Source organism: Parasteatoda tepidariorum, chromosome 8 (assembly GCF_982258835.1).
Source record: "Parasteatoda tepidariorum strain Cologne lab strain chromosome 8, Ptep-v5.0, whole genome shotgun sequence".
NCBI lineage: Eukaryota > Metazoa > Arthropoda > Arachnida > Araneae > Theridiidae > Parasteatoda > Parasteatoda tepidariorum.
In genome coordinates, this window is record NC_141762.1 from 49,722,967 (window position 1) to 49,744,539 (window position 21,573).

General features: G+C 26.0%; 2 protein-coding genes and 1 long non-coding RNA gene across 7 annotated transcripts in view; 1 reads left to right on the forward strand and 2 right to left on the reverse strand.

Moving 5' to 3' along the window:
• w (eye pigment precursor family transporter white) overlaps window positions 1–6,400 on the forward strand; it is a 54,026-nt gene extending 47,626 nt beyond the window's left edge. For all 5 annotated transcript variants that reach the window (XM_016051295.4, XM_016051297.4, XM_016051296.4 and 2 more), the window contains 4 exons: window positions 182–287; window positions 2,546–2,646; window positions 4,919–4,983; window positions 5,064–6,400. In XM_016051295.4, coding sequence (XP_015906781.1) covers window positions 182–287; window positions 2,546–2,646; window positions 4,919–4,983; window positions 5,064–5,165 — 374 coding nt within the window. In that variant the 3' untranslated portion in view covers window positions 5,166–6,400. The remainder of the gene's footprint in view (window positions 1–181; window positions 288–2,545; window positions 2,647–4,918; window positions 4,984–5,063) is intronic.
• Window positions 6,401–6,428: 28 nt separating this feature from the next.
• On the reverse strand, window positions 6,429–7,916 carry LOC147806137 (uncharacterized). The gene is made up of 2 exons (XR_015428732.1): window positions 7,552–7,916; window positions 6,429–6,946 (listed from the first exon to the last, which is right to left on the reverse strand). It is a non-coding gene; the product is annotated as an uncharacterized LOC147806137 (long non-coding RNA).
• A 267-nt stretch (window positions 7,917–8,183) lies between these two features.
• On the reverse strand, window positions 8,184–21,561 carry LOC107438884 (4-hydroxy-2-oxoglutarate aldolase, mitochondrial). The gene is made up of 7 exons (XM_016051290.4): window positions 21,163–21,561; window positions 17,244–17,372; window positions 15,012–15,139; window positions 12,959–13,093; window positions 10,789–10,885; window positions 10,088–10,221; window positions 8,184–8,576 (listed from the first exon to the last, which is right to left on the reverse strand). Exons 1-7 carry the CDS (start codon window positions 21,410–21,412, stop codon window positions 8,427–8,429), a joined length of 1,023 nt encoding a protein of 340 aa, XP_015906776.3. The 5' UTR covers window positions 21,413–21,561; the 3' UTR covers window positions 8,184–8,426.
• Between the last annotated feature and the right edge of the window lie 12 nt (window positions 21,562–21,573).

Sequence of the window (21,573 nt, forward strand, 5' to 3'; positions counted from 1 at the left end):
CATATGCTGATGAAGAAATTAATTTGCATACATTTTTTTAAGCTAGAAATTATTTAAAATACCTAAAAATATGAACTAAATGAAGTTTTGGTTTATGATAAGTTTATATTTATGTCATTACAATGCATTTTTATAAGTGTGGATGTTTTACATGACAACAAAATGTTTATTTTCCAAATAGGCTACATGGTTTCCTGTTTAAGCAATTCTTTAAATGTGGCCCTTAGTATAGGAACGCCACTTTTGATGCCATTAATATTGTTTGGTGGATTTTACTTAAATGCAGCGTGAGTATTTTGCATTTTATTTCTTTTTCAGGCCAAATGTCAGAATTTTATTATCAAACAAACGAGGGAATTTTCTCAATGCTTACTTATTAGATCTCTGATATTCCGTTGTTTGTCATAACACTTTATAATTCTCACTAACTAAATTAATTTTTAAGTGTCAATAGGAAGTTATTGTGATTTGTGTAGTCATTTGATAACTCCAGAAAAAAGAGACAAAATATTCTAATGAAGGGCTATGTTATTATGCTATGTGCAAATGTGGGTTGCACTAAAGGTTAGCATGGGCTCAAAAAGAGAGACCAGCACTACAGAGTTATATTCCCTAGTGCGTTATGTTTTCGTTTATCTGATTATTTCTCATACAGTTAATTTGCAGTTATGAGCACAGAATTTATACATTTGGTTATCTATAAGCACAGATGTTCAAGTTTATGACCAATTCTTTGCAGTAGGTAAAATTTCGAAAAATTCCATTTCACTTGCCACCAAAAAAATCATATTATTCTTAGGCAATAAACTAAACAAATTAATCGATCTCAATCTACAAAATATTTTAATTTTGTCATTGGCAGAAAATAGATCAATATCTTTTCTCTATTATGACACTATTGCATAGTCTAATTTCAAAAGTATGCAAGCTAAAAAATCAAATCTATAAAATCCAAGTTAAAATACCAGAGAATAATTTAAATTTATGTTTTCAAAATTCAATTAAAGCATTATCCAATGAAAACTGCTTTAAACCTTTTGTTATATATATATATATATATATATATATATATATATATATATATATATATATATATATATATATATATATATATATATATATATATATATATATATATATATATATATAACAAAAGGTTTAAAGCAGTTTTCATTGGATAATGCTTTAATTGAATTTTGAAAACATAAATTTAAATTATTCTCTGGTATTTATATATATATATATATATATATATATATATATATATTAAGATAGTCTAATTATGTACTTGTTAGAACAAGTATTTATGTATTTTTAAATGGAAAATAAACTGTATTTGGTTGTAAAATTACGTATTCGGGCAAATGAAGTACAAATAAATAATATAACAGAAATTATCTGCAAATAATTATAAAAAAAGGAGAATATCAAAAAAAGTATTAAAATAATGTTAAAAAAATCTAATCTTAAAACAGCTTCTTTTGCTCAGAACTGACAATAGAAAATGATGGAACATCCTGAACCTCTCTCCACGTTTTAAAATACAAAAATAAACTTAAAAAAATCCTTATTGGGTAATGGTCAGGAGTTCCCACCTTATTTTGATTATGTATGTTTCTTTATGAAAAAGATAAGAAAGGGGAGGGAGAAATGTTACTTATTACAGGAAATGAATAAAAGGCAAAAAAGCTTTTCCAAATTCCAAAACCACAAAGACAGTCAACTAAGAATGCAGAATGAATTTTTAGTTGTAAAAGGTGTGAGGAATGGCTGGTGTCCCACACTTTATCTGTAAATTGTGATAAAAAATAAGCTTTGTTTCTTCCTAGCCTTTTTTATGTTAATACCATTATTTTGCCTTATTTTCAGCTTCTTTCTTAATAAAAATAACATAATAAAAACTGAGAATTCGGAAATACTGAGTTAAAATTTTTTACTACTATCAAATAATTTCATAGAGCCCTTGAAAGGCCTCTGCGGAATCCAGTTTGGGAATTCCTCTTCTAGGGCACAGGCAGATGATATAAGTTGCAGATGAAATTATATAACAACGAGGCAGGTTGATTATATATTTTATGATTAAAATTATATGTTTTATCGTTGAAAACGAAAGTTTTTTCGCTCGAAAATAAAAAGTATATTTCTAACAATTAAAAATAAATAAATTAAAGGAACTGAAAAGAGATAAATTTTCAATAGTGTACATTTTACTACTATGAAATAACAAAGTGTAGTAATAAAGTAATTTACTGCCAGAATATATTTTGCCAACCATGAGTATGAAATCTATGATTTGACTAGTAATAATAATTATTGCCAAGGTCACCTTTCTTAAATGTAAACAATAAAAAAGTGTTGAAAGTGGGAAACCAGTCACAACAGAACATTGCAGCATACACGTAACAGCTCCAGAATTCTATACAAATGTTCAAGACAGTTATAAAAAGAATATCTACAAATAGAATTGATTTCCACTTGTGTGCCACGCTATATAATAAAGTCAAAACATTGTAGCAACCATATAATGTTTTCTATTATTTTATAGGTCAGTACCTGTTTATTTCATCTGGTTAAAATATATATCATGGTTTTATTATGGGAATGAAGCTCTTATAATTAACCAATGGTCCAGTGTTCAGAATATAAGTATGTTTTTTAGTATTTAAAAAATTTTAATCTAAAAACTAAGTTAACAAATAGCTATTAAGTAGCATTGCTCTATATAGTGTTCTGTAATCATGACCCTAAATATATATTTTTAGATTTCTTGTCAAAAAGTAAGTCAGAAAAGTATACACATAAGCAATCACAAATGAATATCTAAATGAAGAAAAAACAAAAACATTGAAATCTAACGAAACATTAAAAAGAGTGGCAGGGCTAAAAACATCTAACCTGCATGATTGCATAACGTATTTCAGAGATATTTCTGAAAATCAACCTCCCTGTTTCTTCTGGCAAACAAATAACTTAATTTTAACTATAATATAAATTTTGGTAGCGTCTTTGTTGGCCTTGAATATTTATTTAAGATATGTATTGTGAATACTTATTTGTCGCTATTTTTGACAAGGATTCGAAAAATATTAATTAATGGCGTTCCTTAATTCACACTTTTAGCTTATTTCGATGAAAATAGTGTTAGAGAATAATATACATATCTGTATTTTTGGTTATGATTGTTCAAGGTATTTCAATGGGGAATTGTTATTCAAGTGCATTTGCTAATATTTTCTTAAATTTTTATGAACAAAAATTTTTACAACATAATTTATTAATTGGATTGAGATTTATTGATGATTTAATTATTTTTGAATGTAATGACTTTGATTTAATTAAAGATATTTATTCCAAAGAACTAAATTAAGACTAATTCAGATGAAAATTACACTTATTTTTTAGATCTTGATATCAAACTTCATAACCAAAAATTTTTTTTTCATCAGATTATACGATAAAAGAAGAGTTTAAGATAATGTTATTAGTTTAACACATTTTAATTCCAACCTTTACTTTAAGAATATTTTGATTAATCAAATTATTAGATTTAAATTTATTTGTTATAATGAAACAGATTTTCTTTCAGCTATTGGGAATTTCAGGATTACATTAGAGAATAATAATTAACAGAATAATAATGTTTTGATTCAAAATATTTTAAAGATTTTCAAATAATTTGGCAGATATTGAAGCGCACACAAATAGGCTTATGCGGTGAAATTTAGGACTTTATGTTCCAGATGGCAGCACCTTATTAAAAATTTTTTACTCATTAAATGTTTTTCTGTTTTATTTTTTTCAAGATTTTCAAAAAGGGGTCAGCACTTGATTTATTTCTAAAGTTTTTTTAATGGTTTGGCAATTTATATGATATAATTTGTAACTTTATCTTTATTTATTTTTCTTATTTGTGGGCGTTTTTAATGTCTTATTTTGTGTACTTTTAAGTCATTATTAAGACTTACTTTGTGATTGTTTGTCATTTATTTATCTTTGCATTTACAGTTCAATTTCTTATTTGACTTTCCATTATGGGACTTCGGGGCACTGTCAGTTTTTGGTTTCACCACTGACAGCAAAAATGCTCCTGTGTGTTGGCAGGCAGTGTGTCCCCTGATGAAGTACTGTCCTTCTAACACACATATTTTAATGGTTTTTGTTTTCTGCAAGAGTTACTTTTCTGATTTTTTAAATTTGGTTATGATTGTTAACGTCCCATTAGAGCTATGCTAATAAGGTTGATAATGTAAGTTTGATTTTTCTGATTAGAGCTATACTAGTAATTGGTTATTGGGCAAAATTATCTGTTGTCACCAGCCAGTATATATAAAAAATAGTGATTAAAAATTTGTTAATTAATCACCACTATTTACTCTGAAAATGCACCCCTTGTGCTCAAAAACATGTGCTTTTAACTTCTCATATTATTTATTACACAAAAAAGTTGTAATTATCTGTGATAATTCAGGTCATTTTATGCAGATTTAAAATCTTAGGGGGCTTGAACTTGTCAAAGGTTTCATTAGAGTTCAAGTTAATTTCATATTACTTTTTTTAAAGTTACGACCGATAATATTTAAAAGCAATCTAATTAATATAATATCATTATGATTACAATTGTTTCTGATTTATTTGGAAATAAATAAATTTTGTTCACTAATAAAGATACATTTTATGTTGCATTATTGGTTCAAAAACATAACTAAAATAATTTCATGCTTACGAAATATAAGCTAAACTGTTGACTATTATAATAATAATAAAAAAAATTCCACTTTAGAGATACTTTAAATATAGTTAGTAAAAAGAAATATCTTATTTTTACAACAAGTTTTATAGCTCAACTGCTTTAGTTAAACAATAATATAAATTATTGCACTTTTCTCTAAAACCCTTCAAACTTCTATTATATTTTCAGCTTGCTCAACACCACAATGTCCACCAAATGGCAAAGCCATTCTTAAGAGTTTGGATTTTTATGAGGTACGTTGTAATTATTTTCAAAAAATTGAAAACTTGTCTTTTTTTTATCATACTTTAACACCACACTCATTGCATTTTAGGAGAATCTTGTCCGGGACTTAGGAGTTATTATAGCTCTAATGGTGGCACTTCGAATTCTTGCATTTTTAGCATTGTTGGTAAAATCAATGAAAAAGACATAAGATATCAGTTACTTTTAAATAAATTGTAAAGAACATGTATAGCAGTAATAAATGCTTAAAATATAATAGGACATAAGACTGAACAGAGCTTGTTAGAGTTTCTAATTATTCTAGTTTGATGAAACTGGAGCTCTTTTAAACTTAATTATTGTAGTTTAGGTACGGTGAAAATAAAAAAAAAGAGAAAAGGATGACTTTTATAGAAGCCTCCTTTTTCCATGTTCTTGTCTATTTTGAAAATGTAAATTCAGTGATCAATGTAAATGTATTTAGAATTTACAAGATTTGCTGTTTAGATTTAAATTGCATACATATATTTTGAAATTGCTAATTTATATAACAAAAATTATACTCTTTGTACATTGAAAAGTCATAATTATTATAATATCAATTATGATTAAATTATTAACATAATTTAAGATGAAATTTTATTTTATTTTTGTAAAAATAAAATAACCGGGAGCACATTTTTTAAAATTTAAAATGGCAATCTTAAGAAATATTTAATTCTTCTAAGGTATCTAGTCTTAAAACAACAAACCATAAATAAAAGTAATCTGTTTTGTTTAGAATTTTTTGAAAATGCAATCTTAAGAAATATTTAGTTCGTCTAAAGTATCTAGTCTTAAAATAACAAACAATAAGTACAAATATTTTGTTTTAAATGAAGCTTCAGTAAATAAATAAAAGGGAATATAAAAAAAATCTCTCTCTTAACAAAAAATGATCATACATTAATCCATTTTTCTTCTTTTTTCTTTTTATAGTTAAACAGGAAAATATTTCAATCCCTTGGAATGGGCTCAAAAAAAAATTTTTTTATGGAGCCAAATATAAATTTTTAAATTTTCTTAAAAGCATAAACAAATCAGCTTTCAAGTTAAAAATTTAAAATATACAGCGAAAGAAATATATAAATGTACAAAATGTAACATTAAGGTCTTCTGGAATATGTATGAAAACTTTAAGTATCATAAAGTAATTATAGTCAATAATAACTAATCAAAATCAATCAATAAATTAAGATAAAAATAACCAATATTTATCTCAATCTGTAGGTTAAGATCTTATTCAGATTCGAGACCTAAATGTTATAAATAAATATTAATTACAGAAATATTTATCTATAACAAAGATTATGTAAATATTACAGTTACTTTATATTTTAAACTTAACATTTTCGAACATTATCATTACATTTTGAACATTATCATTTGTTTAATACTCATGTTTAATACTCATGTTTTAATACCAAAAAAGTGAAGGTTTTTTTTTTTGGATGTAAAAAGGAAAATTTGTTTAAGACCAAAAAAATGAAGGTTTAGACCCATTCCAGAAAACGAAAATATTTTTCAACACGACTGAAATATTTTCAATAAATATATAAACAATATGTTATCTTCTTATTGACTTGAAATTTTGAAGAAAAAAGAAAGGTTTTTAATGATACACCCTAATAAATAATTCAATAGTAGCTGGTTAGTATTAAAACTAGTACTAACTAGTAATGCTATTGGTCAAACATACTAGTCAAAATAATAAAAACAAATAATAAATTTAACCAGTCTTAAATTTTTAATCTGATATAAAGTAAGCTAATAGAAATTATTTTTATTGCAACATGATAGACCCAGGTTTTTCACCCTAATAAATAATTCAATAGTAGCTGGTCAGTATTAAAACTAGTATTAACTAGTTAAAATAATAATAATATAAAATAAATTTAACCAGAGTTTCAATCTGATATAAATTAAGCTCATAGAAATTATTTTTATTGCAACCTGATGCACCCAGGTTTTTCATAATACACCATTCAGGGTTGCCACTCAAATCTGGAAAAAAAATTCCCTGTGTTTTCCCTGTACTATTATACACAATATATTAAAAGGAAACAACAATTACTGTGCTCTTTTGTGAGCTATATAGGGGTAACTACATTTATTAGTTTTAATTGGTGGGAAAACAGCTGAACACATTTAAATAATGTTATAGTAAGTGAAATAGTTTAATATAGCTGAAATATCATGGCTAAATATCCCATAGATTACGCTTTGAGTGGGTACCATTTTTTAAAAGACAAAAATAAGAAACAAAATTCCCTGTATTTTCCCAGTTTGCAAGGAAAAAATCAAAATTCCCTGCATTTTCCCTGTTATTTTAGGTGATTATTAAATTCCCTGTATTTTCCAGGTTTCCCCTGTTCTCCATGTAGAGTGGCAACCCTGATAATAAATAATTCAATAGTAGCTGGTCAGTATTAAAACTAGTACTAACTACTAAGGCTACTAGTCAAACATACTAGTCAATATAATAAAAATTAATTTAATCAGAGTCTTAATCTTTCAATCATATAAAGTAAGTTCATAGAAATTATTTTTATTGCAACCTGATGCACCCAGGTTTTTCATAATACACCATAATAAATAACTCAATAGTAGCTGGTCAGTATTAAAACTAGTACTAACTACTAAGACTACTAGTCAATATAATAAAAATTAATTTAATCAGAGTCTTAATCTTTCAATCTGATTTAAAGTAAGCCAACAGAAATTATTTTTATGGCAACACTATTATGCAAAATGATTTGGCAAGTATAAGAACAGAATTACAGTTAAAAAAATAATACAATGTGTTTTATGTTTGTAAAGCTTGTGAGAATGATTTGTAAATATGTTTCACTAGTCTTTAAATATTGTGACATATTATTGTATTTTTTAATAAATATTAATAAATTATATGGAATACAGTATGATTTTACTTCTTAGACAGTCTTGTGTTGAACAATTTGTAAATATTTAGTATGTTTTCTACTTTGGTAATTTAGAGCAACTTTTGAAAAATAAAACAAAAAAATATCATACATATGTAATTTTAGTTTAAAACTATTACATTATTTAAAATATAAATTAAAGAGGTTTTAACCCAGTAAAAATTTAGCTACTATGTTGTATGAAAAAAAAAGTATACTAAAACTATATAGAAATCCATAGTTAATAAAATAGAAATAAAAATGTAAAATGTTAGAAAAATAAAACAATTTATTAAAAAAATTTGTTAACAATTTCTAATATGATATGTTTTACAGAAACATATAAACAGTAAAATTTGCATAAAAGTATAACATTTTTAAACAGAAAAACATTGTAATTTTTTTTAAAAATCAAAATGACTATGTTGATAACAAAAATATAAAACTCACATAGTATAAAAATATAAGCTACAAATCTCTGGAAGTGATCACTGACGTGGCATTTAAGTAAATCACAGAAAGCCGTTGATCACAAATTCATTTTTCAACTTTGAAAGCTCCTGAGCAGTTAAAGATTTTAGTGGGGGATGACATAGACCACTTTGGTAATTCAACATATCCATAGCGGCCTTAACACCAGGAATACCAAACCATTTGGTGACCTAAAGGTAAACACAATTGACAAACTTTAAATGAATTAAACGATTTAAATTTGAAATGGTATGTAACATAGAGCTGGGTACTGATTTGATGATTCAAATCACCTACTTGTAACTGATTTAAATCAGTTGATTTTATCAGAATACATTTAAATTATAATGAATTAATGTTTCTTAAATTTCAGTTAGTTTTGTCTTACTGTGATGCTACGTCATAGATAGTTAATAATTTCTTGTAAAACCTAAGAGATTCTTACATCTTTTAATGCTTAGAATCACCAAGAAGAAACGACTCTATTAATTTGAATCAGTTATATAATTCGTTTTGTCCAACTCTAATGTAAACAATTTATTTATTTCAGAAAAGATATTATTCAAGTAAAGAAAAGGTTAATTTTGAGCTAGATATGTATAATGCTTAACAATATGAAAAGAGCACGAGAAAAAGGAAGGGGTAATTGTGAGCCCAATTCAAAAATCCTGAAAATTTCTTGAGTAAAATCATTAAAGACGCATTTCAAAAAATTCATGTCTTTGTAAATTTAAATCATTGATATTTTCAAAACATGAAATTCTAAATAAATTATATGCAGAATAATTTAAATGAATAATTATGTAAAAGTTTACTTTTATCTCTAATCACATTTATTATTCTACCGAAAAAATACTTACAAATGAAACAGATGCCAAGCATAAATTCTAGTTCTAATATTTTTAAATAAAATATACAAGAATTTATATATATAAATGTGATTGGTGATTTCTTAAAACTTCTGGACCTTGGATTTCCGGAAACTTACTGATTGCGGTTAACAAAAAATCCAGAACACAATCATCTCTGAAAAGGTATATTTCCTACCGTAGTTTTATTCCACCATCTGGGGTTCTCCCTCTACCCCCACAACACTTGTTTTTTTGCCTGTAATTCCATCTTATTCCCCCCCTTTTTTTCCATCTTTTGTAACTTTCTTGCCATTTCCTTCTATATCTCCAATTTTTTTTTTCTCCACACGTTCTCTGCCTTCATGCCCATGAAGGCTTTTCATCATAGAACCAAAACTATAATACGTTTATGTGACGATTTTTGTGCTCTTTTCACATTTAGAGCCTTATGCAAAAGACAATAAGACTTTTTCTTCTGAAATTAGGGTTTGTACAGTTTTGTATGCAATGTTTTCCTGAAGTAAAAAGCACTATGTCCTAACAACAGTTAATTAGAAAAAGTAGTATAATAGTGCAATTAAATTCTTGAAAAATTAAAACATTTGTGACACATATTTTTTTTTTGAATTTTTAAAATCAGATATGTAGACAACTAATAAAAAGTGAGTAATAATTTATGATGAATATCATAACATTATAGATCCTATAATTCAAAGTGAAAATCTTTAAATATCTATTACTATATATTGATGAATAAAATAATGAAACATCCTACAAATGAAAAGAATGAATAGACTTAATAAGAATGTATAAATTGTAGTTTAAAACCAAATAAATAAATAAAAACTCACAGCTAGATTTGGTCCTATAAGTCGCAACTGTAATTCTCGAGCTTCCTCATGCTTACCAGAAATAAAGTTTTCATATAGTTGACAAGTTGCACTGCCTAGAGCATTTGCCAAAGCTAAAACTCCCCCAACACATCCTGAAAAACAAATTTTTACAATAAAAAAACTAGATTATAAATGAAAAGACAGTTAAAGTATTAATTGTCTAACATTTAAGACATATTATAAATGTGATAAAATAATGGTGACGCGTACTGCTAACTTCAGTACATGAGAATTTTTTTTTGTTTTTTTTTGTGTTGTGTTGAATGTAAACTAAAAGAAATGCACCATAAAATCCTTACAACGAGAGAGAAAGATATATAGCTTTTATATTTTATTAAAACTTTATATTTTAACCTTTGACTTTATTTTAACCTTTGACCTAATTTTAACCTTTAACTTTATTAAAGCGTTCATATTTTAATTTAGAACCATTTATTGCAACATCAATAGAGTTCCTTATATCCTAGTTATTAGACACTTCTTATTCAAAAATATTTTATTATTAAATTCAAGTTCTTTGCAAAATAATATATCATCAAACTAAATAACATTAGTTTTGTATGTATTTTAAGTTAGAAAGGTTTTATTTTTTGTGAATAACCCAAGGAAATTAAGAGTTAAAAAGAGACAGAAATGAATAAAAATTAAATATTTATTACCCACACAAAGTGCTGGATAAAGAAAACCAGCAGAGCCAGCTAAAACTTGAAAATTCTTTCCTTTCGTTTTGTGACAAATGAATCCAATTTTTGAAATCTAATTATAAAAAATTAGAAACAAAATTATTTAAAACTTTACAGAGATAAGAAATTTATTCAGAAGTCAAGGAAAACAATTTCTTAAACATATAACATTTTATTTTAAGATTTCAGGTTCATGCAAAACATAAATTTATAAATTTGTTAACCAATTTTTTGAGGGAAAATAGTTAGCTTGAAGTTAAAGCATATTTATTATTATTATTTTCTTTTCAATGCTTTGTTGAATGTAAATAATTTGCATAGATCAGCAATAGAATGAACACTAACTGCGAAAGAATATTTTAATTGTCAATATAATGATAGAAGTAAGAAGTCCACAGTTGGATTTTAACAAACCTGCCAAAAAGTTTTGTTATTCTTACACCAACCAGCTAAAGCACCAACATATTTTTTTAGTTAAAACTTTAGAATATATAGGACTGAACAACAAAACCCTTTTTTGATAATAAATTCTCTTTGATGTCCATTCTTGTCTGATTGAAATAAACCAAAGAACTGAAAATGAAGGTCAAAATAAAACCACTGTCAATGGTGCAAGGTGAGTTGATACTCATATTATTTCGATTTTTAGCTATACAATTTTAAATCTAGTGAAACCTGAAATTTTACTAATTTAAAAAGGTGGACCAGTTTGTCACCAGAAATAGTTATTAAGAATATAAAATTGAAAATATCTAACTAAATTAATTTAAATAGCACATAATTTTTTTTAAATGTTTTTACATTTTTTACCAACAAAGTTATAAAATGTTTATATGTAATCTTGATGGCATATTCTGATCAATGAATCCAGATGGCTTATCATGAAATTATGCCAAGTGTATAGTGGAAGGTGGGAGGAAAAAATGACCTCAATAAATTTGGAACTAGTGATTGGATTTTCATTGATTTTGATGCATTCTTCATAGTTTAATGGTCTAACCTTAAACATAATTAATAATTTACACAGGCAATATTTTAAGTTGAAAATTCAGACACAAAAATGAGTCTTCTCTGACACATATTACAATACAGGTTTGGTTTCGGATTTTTGAATCAGTTCCAATCATCATAAAAATAGAATTTAGTTGATATCAGTTGCAATCATCATAAAAATAGAATTTAGTTGATATCAGTTGCAATCATCATAAAAAGAGAATCAATTGCAATTAGGAAAATATTATCCCAAAAATTTAATGAGGTTTGAGTTCCTTTTTGTTTTTACATCTTTGGCATTATTTAAGAGAATCACAAAGTTTGAACACACAATTTTAAAGTTTATTCATCCATATGTAATTCAACATGAAAAAAAAAAACTATTTTTTCTTATTACATTTTATTTGTTTCATAATGGTCAAAAACATTAAAATTTAAAGCTCATTTTTAACAATTTGATTTTAAATAGCAAAATCAAAATTTTGAACAAAAGTGGCATTATATTTTCTGTTTTAACTTTTTAAAAACTGCTTGACTGATTCTGTTCAAATTTTCAATTTTGTAAGATAAAATTGCATATTTTGAGATAATGTAGAAATAAGTATTCCTTACAATTTAAAAAATTTTGAGCTATTATTAAATTACACAACACTTATTATAGATAATTATAATTATTATAGTTTAGGTTTGACTCTCCAGTGATAGAAATTGGATCTTAATATATGAAAATTGGGTCACTAGCTCAAAAGTTATTAAGGTTTCTTTTTTGTTTTCACACTGTACATTAAATAGATACGCATTTAGTACATTTGAGTAGCAAAAAGTCAATACTTTATAGAAACATCTTCATCAGATGATGAAGAAAAGATAATGATATAAGAAAGTTTTATAAATGGTCAGAGTAGATTTAAAATTATCATTTAATGCTGTTTCTAATTGCTAAATTAGTCTCGAATTTCAATTAATTTAAAACCATTTAAATTTTCTGATGAATCCAACTCACTGAACCTTTGCACTAGACATATAACTTTCATAATATATAATCCTTTATAATTAATATTAATTACAACAAAAATTAGAATAATAACATCTCTATATTTATTTTTTAAATTTTAAATATTTTGATATTCAATTCCGATGTTAAAGAACTTACATCTCCCCCGCTATCTTTCATTCCAATAATATTGGAGTGATCAGCTAAACTTGCAGCTAATGTTGCACTTAAATCAATTCCTGTATTGGCTGGTACACTATACAAAATAATAGGAATTTTGCTTGAATCAGCAACCTAAAACATGACACATAAAACATATAATATTACACAATTTAAATTAATGCTAAGAATGTAATTTATTTCTTTTTACATACTTTATGGAATTTGGGTGAATCACAAGCACCTAGAGTATTAATTTTCAATAATAATTACTTTGTTCAATTTCACAGAACAATTAGATATTTTAGTTATTTTTGGCACAATCAAAATCACCCTAATTATTTTAATTTTCATAAAATTTATATTTAGCTCCTCAAATAGGAAAGACAATCCGGAATTATTGATATAATATTTAGTTGTTAACAAAAACAAAGTAGTGGTTATTTAAATATTTAAAAATATGCCCCAAGTTGAGCAAAATACATTAATTAAAAATCTAAGATCTGGTTTAAAATAGAACAATTAAATCTGAATTTTAAGAAAAATAAAACTCATCTTAATTAAGGACTACAAGTGAGAATTTTGCAAATGAATTAATAAGATTTACAACTGAAATTCAGAAATTAGTTAATTAAATCAATTAGTAAAACACTTAACTTTAAATGAAAATACACACTGAAACTAAAAGGGAAAATTTTTATGTATATGTATAGTTCTTGTGAAAACAGTAAATTTACAAAATTAAAAATAAAGTGAATTGAAGTTTCTAAGACCATTGCAATTAAACTTCTAATTATATCAAAAGAAACAAAAATATACTTTAAGCAATAAAAACTTATTTTTTGAATAAATAATGCTCCAAAATCATTCCCTCACACCCTATTTAAGCATCATTCTATCCTTAAGTGCATTAGTGAGGGCTTATCAGTGACTAATTTATTAAAATTCTCAAATAGTAATTAGGCATAATTAATTTTTAAAATTAATCATACACAAAGACATTCATACTCAAATATATTCATACAAGAAAACAATTTAGAATGATTTACTTTTCAAGTACCATTTTCTTTTTTTTCTTTTTAAAAAAAGAGGTGTGATGGAATGATAAATTACTTGATATGTAATCAAATGCTAGGTTAAAATTTTTAAAACTGCAATACACATTTTATTTTCAGTTTCAAGGCTTTTCTTGAACTTGTTATGACAGTCAATCAAATTAAAGTGAAATTATTATTGAAAACAAATGAATTGCTCTAAATTTCTGGGATTACACTTAGCCATATATCTTCCAGTTGATAACAGGAAGGTTGATTTTAAACAGCTTCCAATTATGAATCTTACAAGTTAAGTTTAAATCTTAGTTTAGAATTAAAAAAAAAAATTAACTTAATTAATTACAATGCAATAGTACACAAAAATGTGAAATCTACCACGATTGTATTATTTCATTAATAAACTGCAAATTTTTAAAACAAGCACATTGTGTTGTTAGTTGAATGAAAAAAAAATCTTATCATTTCTTTAATATTTGAACCTAAGGTGAAAAGTCATGTTTTTGGTGATTAAGTAGTTTGTACAAAAAAAAAAAAAAAAAAAAAAAAAAAAAAAAAAAAAAAAAAATAAATAAATAAATAAATTAAAGTTATGGGTTAAAAATTTTTCAAAATTATTTTCCTGTAAATAAAATTATTTTTCACAATTTAAATTTCAATCACATTTCATCTTAATAATATTGCATTGATTTATTCCCATTTGCCAAACAGCAAAAACATATAAACTAAACAATAAAAAAATACAGAGAATTTATACCATATGTCAATATTCATCATTGATAAATATCAGCATTTTATAAACTTATGCAATATCAATACATATTTAATAAGGAAATAAAATTTTAAGAATTTATTAATTTTTTGGGCCAATAACTGTCGGTTCAAAACATTATTTTTTAAGATTGAATAAATTGTCATAAAAACTAGTATTAATAATGACCAAGATTTCATAAGAAATGAAATCATTCAGTAAGTTAGCAACTTTTATTTGTAATACTTACTTTTACATAATGATCATAAAGTAGATCATCAGTCATTCGACCTTTATAAAAAAATGGAGATACAACTAAAGCAGCTGCTGCACCAGCATCAGCCATTTTATTTGTCAAGTCAATTGTTTCAGTAGTTGCTAAAAGTAAATTAGAAGAAAAAAAAAAGAATATTAATACAATCATGATGAATCTTTAAAATAAACAAATATAGAGACAATTATAAAAGAAAATTTGAAGAGAGAGATATAGAAAATTTTACAAAATACGAAAGCTCTTGGAAATATTATGTATTTGTCTGCATAAGAAATTTTTTTAATTTCTTTAATCAGAGGGATGCTGAATAATATCAAGAGTGATTAGAATATGAATTAAAAAAGGGTAAGAGAAATAGATTATTAACCAGAGTCAAAAGGCAAATAAAAAAATCTTTACATCAAGATTCTTGATTAATTCTGAAGCATAACATTGGCGTCATTAGTATGGGAGGAAGACAATAAGTATATATCTCACTCAATAATTAGAAATATCTCTAAGTTCCCCTTAATATTTCAGACAAATAAAAAAAACACATTTTCGTGAATCATTATGGATTTAAATTCATCAAAGTTAAAAGAAAGAGAGATAAAACAATTAAACTTTTCACACATATTTAGCAGATAAAAGAAAATTTTTTCTTATGTTAAAGAACAATTGTGATTGTGTAGTTCAATCTCATCCCCCTCAAAAATTGGATCCTTGTGATACTGATGCAGCATTATTATAATAATAGTATAATTTTGTTACAATGAAAAAATTATTTTTTAAGCTGGTCTTATAAAATTAGAGAGGCATCAGGTATGAATTGAAAAGTAAAACTCTACATTCAAAGTTTTGGGAAAGTTTAAAGAATTGATAATGGCATACTACTGTGAAAAAATACTCAGAATGTTATCATAAAAGAAAAGGTATCAAGTCATTAATATTTTTTGTTTCCTTGAAAATAATCTCCCATGATTAAATGCATTTTCAGCCAACAGTTTTCCTATCGCCAAACCATGCTTTATAATAGTTTTATTGAGAAAGTCCAGCAGAATTTGTAGCCTCATTTTTTTTTATAGAATTAAGGAAATCAAAATAATAATCATGTAGCGAATAGAGAATCACAACAACAGGAATAAAAAAAAATGCATAAGGAAAATTTGCAATACCAAATGATACTGGATTCAGCAAGTTAGGTATCCTACTTATTTAAATTGAGTCAGCAAAATTTTTTTTTTTTTTTTACACGTTGCTACAATCTAGTGTTGGATATATAATATCAAATTATTTTCATCTGATTTTTTTAAAGCAAATTTTAGAGAATTTATCAAATTTTATATTTTGAAAAAGTAATTGTGTTACTAATTGATCTCATTTCATGCTGCATTCATTTAAAGTACTGGATACTTATAAGCCCATAGCAGAGTAATTGGGAAATGCGCTGTAACAGATACATTAATGAGTGAAAATGTTTTGAGGATTATACGTGAATTTTATATCAGAGCAAGCTTACATAACTGTGCTAAGAAGACCATTTAAAAATGAGATGTGAAATAATATTAGTGAATGACAATATATATCTTTTAATTAACTGTTACTATTGTATACATTTAAAAATTTGATTAGATTAAGCAGTGGCCATTATAGACAATCATAAAATTAGGTAACATCCTAGAAAATTTTATTTAAAATAAAACAGGCATGGATGCATGAGATTGGAAAACCAAAGGGAAAAAATATATTTAAATAAAAAAGAAAAAAAAAAAGAAAAATGAAATAGATCCCATATTTTCAAAATGCCTAAAAAATAACAAAAGACAGAGATGAAATATCTGAAAGAGGAAGCATTATTTTAGAAGATGAAGGGAATTAGATTAAAAAAAAAATACAAATTGTGGTCAGTTATATTTATCAGCTACCATTAATTTGGTTAAATGTTGCTTGATGAGGCAAAATGTTAACTCTAGATGAATTTATGCAAATATAATATCTGGTTGAAAACGTTCTTGTAAAATTCTATCTGGTAATTTTTTGTAAAATAGTTTTTTAGGAACAATATTTTTTATTTCACACAAAAAAAAACTTTTATAATTCTCATTATCGTTGAAGAAGAGTGCTTGTTCTGCAGCATGCACCACACTTCTAATCCTATTTTGCATTGAGTACAAAGTTACAGATACAGATCCACCTCCAACACCAACTGTACAATAAATTCATACTTACATTCACAGCCTGTACCAGCAATAATAATTTTATGTGGCTCACTTTCTTTTTTCACATGTTTCACAAGATGTATCTTGTTTTTCTCAGAAAGAAAAGGGAATTCTCCAGTCGATCCTAACACAACATACCCTAGAATAATTTTAAAATTTAACAATAAATAAAGAGCTTAAGAAAACAACATTGAAATTAAAAGAAAGCAATTGAACATACACAAGCTGCTAAATAAAAAACTGTCTTATTTATAGAGTTATTAGAATAAATTAATGTTCGATATTTATAATTTTAATCATAACACTTTACTAACCCCAACACTTAACTTTTGGTTATCTATGCTGAATTTTTTCGTCCTGAAAAATAGATTATATAGGGAAAAGTTCATTTGTTTGGCAGCTAAAAATAAGACATCATTTATGAAACAAACTCTAAAATGTACACTTTTATTCCTTCAAGCATGATTTTTGGTGAATAGAAAGTCAAGATTGCCATGGAATATAATACAATTGGTAAATGAAATAAAATGATTCCTTAAAGACCAATCATGGTAAACAAATTTTTTTGCCGGGTAGACTATATTTGAGGGTGCCCCTTGATTCTCACCAACTTGTGATCGCAAAGCTGGGCGATGTTGACACCCAATCGTGATTCTGATTGGTTTAGATTTTTGCGTTATTTTTAAATGTTCAACGGTATATGAAATTTCAGAGGTACGTTAGTTCTACTCTGAATACAGGCTGGTAAGGTTATTTTTGAATCTGTTCAATAAGATCGAAAGTATGTGGGCAGTCATATAAAGGGATTTAAGAAAAAAATGACACCGCTAGTCCGGTATTACAGACACCATTTTTGATTCGTATTTCGTCAAATTTATGCGGCGATGGAAGTACGCAGATTCTATTCATGATAAATTTAGGCAGTATCCAACTGTTATTAGATAATTCTGTGCACCTAAATCTGAGGATATTCAAGCTTAATGAAGAAGTGAGTTGTTTTCTTCCTTTTCTTTCTGCTCCTACTCAATTAATTTTTGCTTCGATTCAAAATCCCTTTATTGGGTTTATTAATTTTGCTTATATTCGGTTCATTGCAAGTTTTTGTGTTTAAATTTTTCAATGTTTTATTGAAATAACATTATGTTTTGGCCACCATTCCTGTTACCACGATGCTCTGCACAAACAGGAATAGCGCTAAACATAGGTCGCCAAGGGGCACCTCAAGTATATTTTTCCCTTTTTGCCTACTAATATTTATGAAAGCTTTCTTTACCATAGAATGTTGCTGCTGGTATAAAATTATAACAAAAATGTCTTCTGTGGCACAAGGAGACACACAGAGTATATTGCAATTGGAAAATGAATGATTCCCTATGACACAGTACAGGGTGAATTTTTTTTTTTTGCTTACGGATGAGACATTATTAAAATCTACATCTTGCTGTTGGATCTTGCAACAATTCTAGGGAAAGTGACTTCTGTCCCACATTATGTTTTCAGTTAAGCATCAACTAGATGATTTTAGCAATAGATTAAGAGAAGATTATAGAAGGATTATAAAATAGAAATTCAAACATAATGTGATATAAACTTAGTTTTCTTCTTTTTCTTTTACATATGACATTTTTTTGTTGATGCAATATTTATTCTTTTGTAAACGAAATACTTTTTGTTCTGATTTTCAGCAACACTTTTTTCTTGTGAATAGCCTACATACTCTGAAAAACTGTACCGACATATTTAAAGAAAGTACATATTTTTATGAAATCTATCTTTCAAATCCATTAGAAATGGAATGTAATTTGCCTTGACATAAATGGAAAAATTTTATAGTTGCTTTTAAGAAGAAAAAAATTTAAAAACTTGGAATTTTTAATGTGCAATAGATCAAAATTTTTAAATAAATTATAATTCTTTAATTATAAAGAAGTAAAACCAACATGTAAAAATTATTAAAATACCTTTAACGTACAGAAATAGTCAAGTTATGTAAGATAAAGGAAGTAGAACATAGTGGTCTGGATCTAAACTCGCAAAATTACCAGTGAATTAAGTAAAAATGTGATTTAGTGCGATTGGAAAATAGAAAAGACAATAAAAAAAAATCATGCTAATTTATTAAGTTGCATTTAAAATATGCACTACAGCCAATTTTAACCTCTTTTAATAAAAGCCAGTCTCATTCTGTTCTAAAATTCATAAGAGACATTTTTGATATTGACATGTTTAATTATTTTATAATTTTTTTTTGCTTTTGCCAGCCTTTCAAAATTTATTCATAAAAGTCCTGACATGTCGTCCCCAAGAGAAAATGCCGCAAAATTTTTTCCTTTAAGAATATGAAAGAAGTTTGATCTACACTTACCTTGCTAAACATTGGTTACTCTATTAAGTCCCTCTCGTCCACAGAAATTTTGCAGTTTAACGAAATAAACTTTAGACAATAAATATAAATAAAACCCTAATTAAGTCATAATGTTTATTTAATAAATAAAAAGTTACTAAGTTTAGATAATATTAAATAAAAATACTTTTTCTTAAACTTCAAAAGCTTTATGGATTATTTACCTTCATAATTATATTTCCTACTTCCTCAATATATTATTTCTGTTAAATGCAGCACTTCAACATCTAGCAACAAATTTCGAGTAAAAACAATCAAACACTATTACCGATATTACAATTAAATTTTTAACTATTACGTTTCTCTATAAACTTAGATGTTAAACTCTAATAAAATTACAAGTAGCAAGAGAAAAAACCCTTTTAAACAATAAAAAATTACCAAGAATAATTCATAATAAAATATCAAGATTTTTCAAACTATCATCACCATTAAGTTAAGAATTTTAACAAACACTCTACTCTGCATAATTGCAAAAGTAAAACTCTTTCTTTAATCTCAGGTAAATTTGAAAGTAAGTTACGCCTTGCAAAATTGCATATATTTAGTAAATATCTACCTCAACTAGGTACACAACCTATGGCCTGAGGGTCACATGCACCCCGCCGACAATTGATGTATGCCCCGCTGGAACTTCTGCATGCAAATTTTTTTTTTTGTTTAAACATTGTAAATTTTCATTAATTAAAATATTTAATTCAAATTTACATTACTCTATAAAATGCATATATTTTTCACACTTTCATTCTGTAAGCTTCTTTTTGGTTAGAACTTATATCCCCCCTTCCAATATTCATGTGTGTGTATATCCTATTAATAAATGAATTATTGTGAAAAAATTTCAAAAAACGTATTAGTTTTTTTAGGTTTAAATAATTAAAAGTATTTAATTTTCTGCAATATGTTATTAAGTTTACTGATAAAAACATTTAGCGCTTTTAACACTAATATTTACATAAAAATTATCATATTTGCTGCTGACATGACTAAATATGCATGAGGCCCTTCGTTAATCTACCTGCTGTGCAAGTGGCCCTTCACCCAAAAAGGTTGTGCATCCCTAATCTTAACCTTTTATTATTTTCTACTACCCACTATATCTATATATATTAATAAAAGGTAATTTTTGTTCTCAGCATTAGGACTGGGTGATGTAGGAAATTTTATATCATGATATATCATCTGTTAGACATCAGGATATAACATAAGTTCAAAAATTATTTCTTTTAAATCAAAACTACACAATCAGAAATCTTAAATCAATCAAAAATATGTGAAAGAAATCTTTACAAAAGGAAATGTTAATTCTAAAAAATCGCATGAGGGGAAATTTTATAAGAGAGTGATGTTTTATTAATATTTCTAAATATTAAATATTTCTTTATGAATTAAATAACTATCTCGTGGAAGAGTCTCATAATCTTTCAGAAAGATTACGAAACAGTTCTTCTAATCTTGAGACAATCTTTTACAGAATATTATTACATGTACGTTATCAAGATTATAATCTACTATTTTAACAAACCTTTAAATGAGGTTGAATTCCACACATTTAAATTGAATGATAGTTTGTCGAAGTTGATGTTGAATTTTTCATCAAAAGGCGTTATAATAGGTGGATAAATACCAGATAAATCGAGGGAAGATGTAGCAGAAAAAAATCGTTCGTAAGACGAAGAATTACTCAGTCTGCGAGTCTTATTTAAGATAAGAAATGGCTGCTTTATACAGTTATATTTTATTAAATTAGTTGATCTTATCATAGAATGATACATTTTTCAATATAAAATAAGAATTTTCATGTATGCATAAAGAGTTTCGAATGAAGAATTCGAGAGTACATTCAAATTTAAATATGTTGCAAAAATCACAAAATCAAAATAGTAAACAAAGCTGACATTGCCAGATACATTATTCCAATCTCAAATACTTACTT

Bases quoted from the DNA above. Each gene is read 5' to 3' on its own strand.
- LOC107438884 (XM_016051290.4), bottom strand. From the start codon at position 21,412: ATGTATCATTCTATGATAAGATCAACTAATTTAATAAAATATAACTGT. The intron at 15,140-17,243 runs GTAAGTATGAAT...ATTTACTTTTAG, and splicing joins TGCTGGTACAGGCTGTGAAT to CAACTACTGAAACAATTGAC. The intron at 10,886-12,958 runs GTAAGTTCTTTA...TTTTATAATTAG, and splicing joins TGAAAGATAGCGGGGGAGAT to ATTTCAAAAATTGGATTCAT.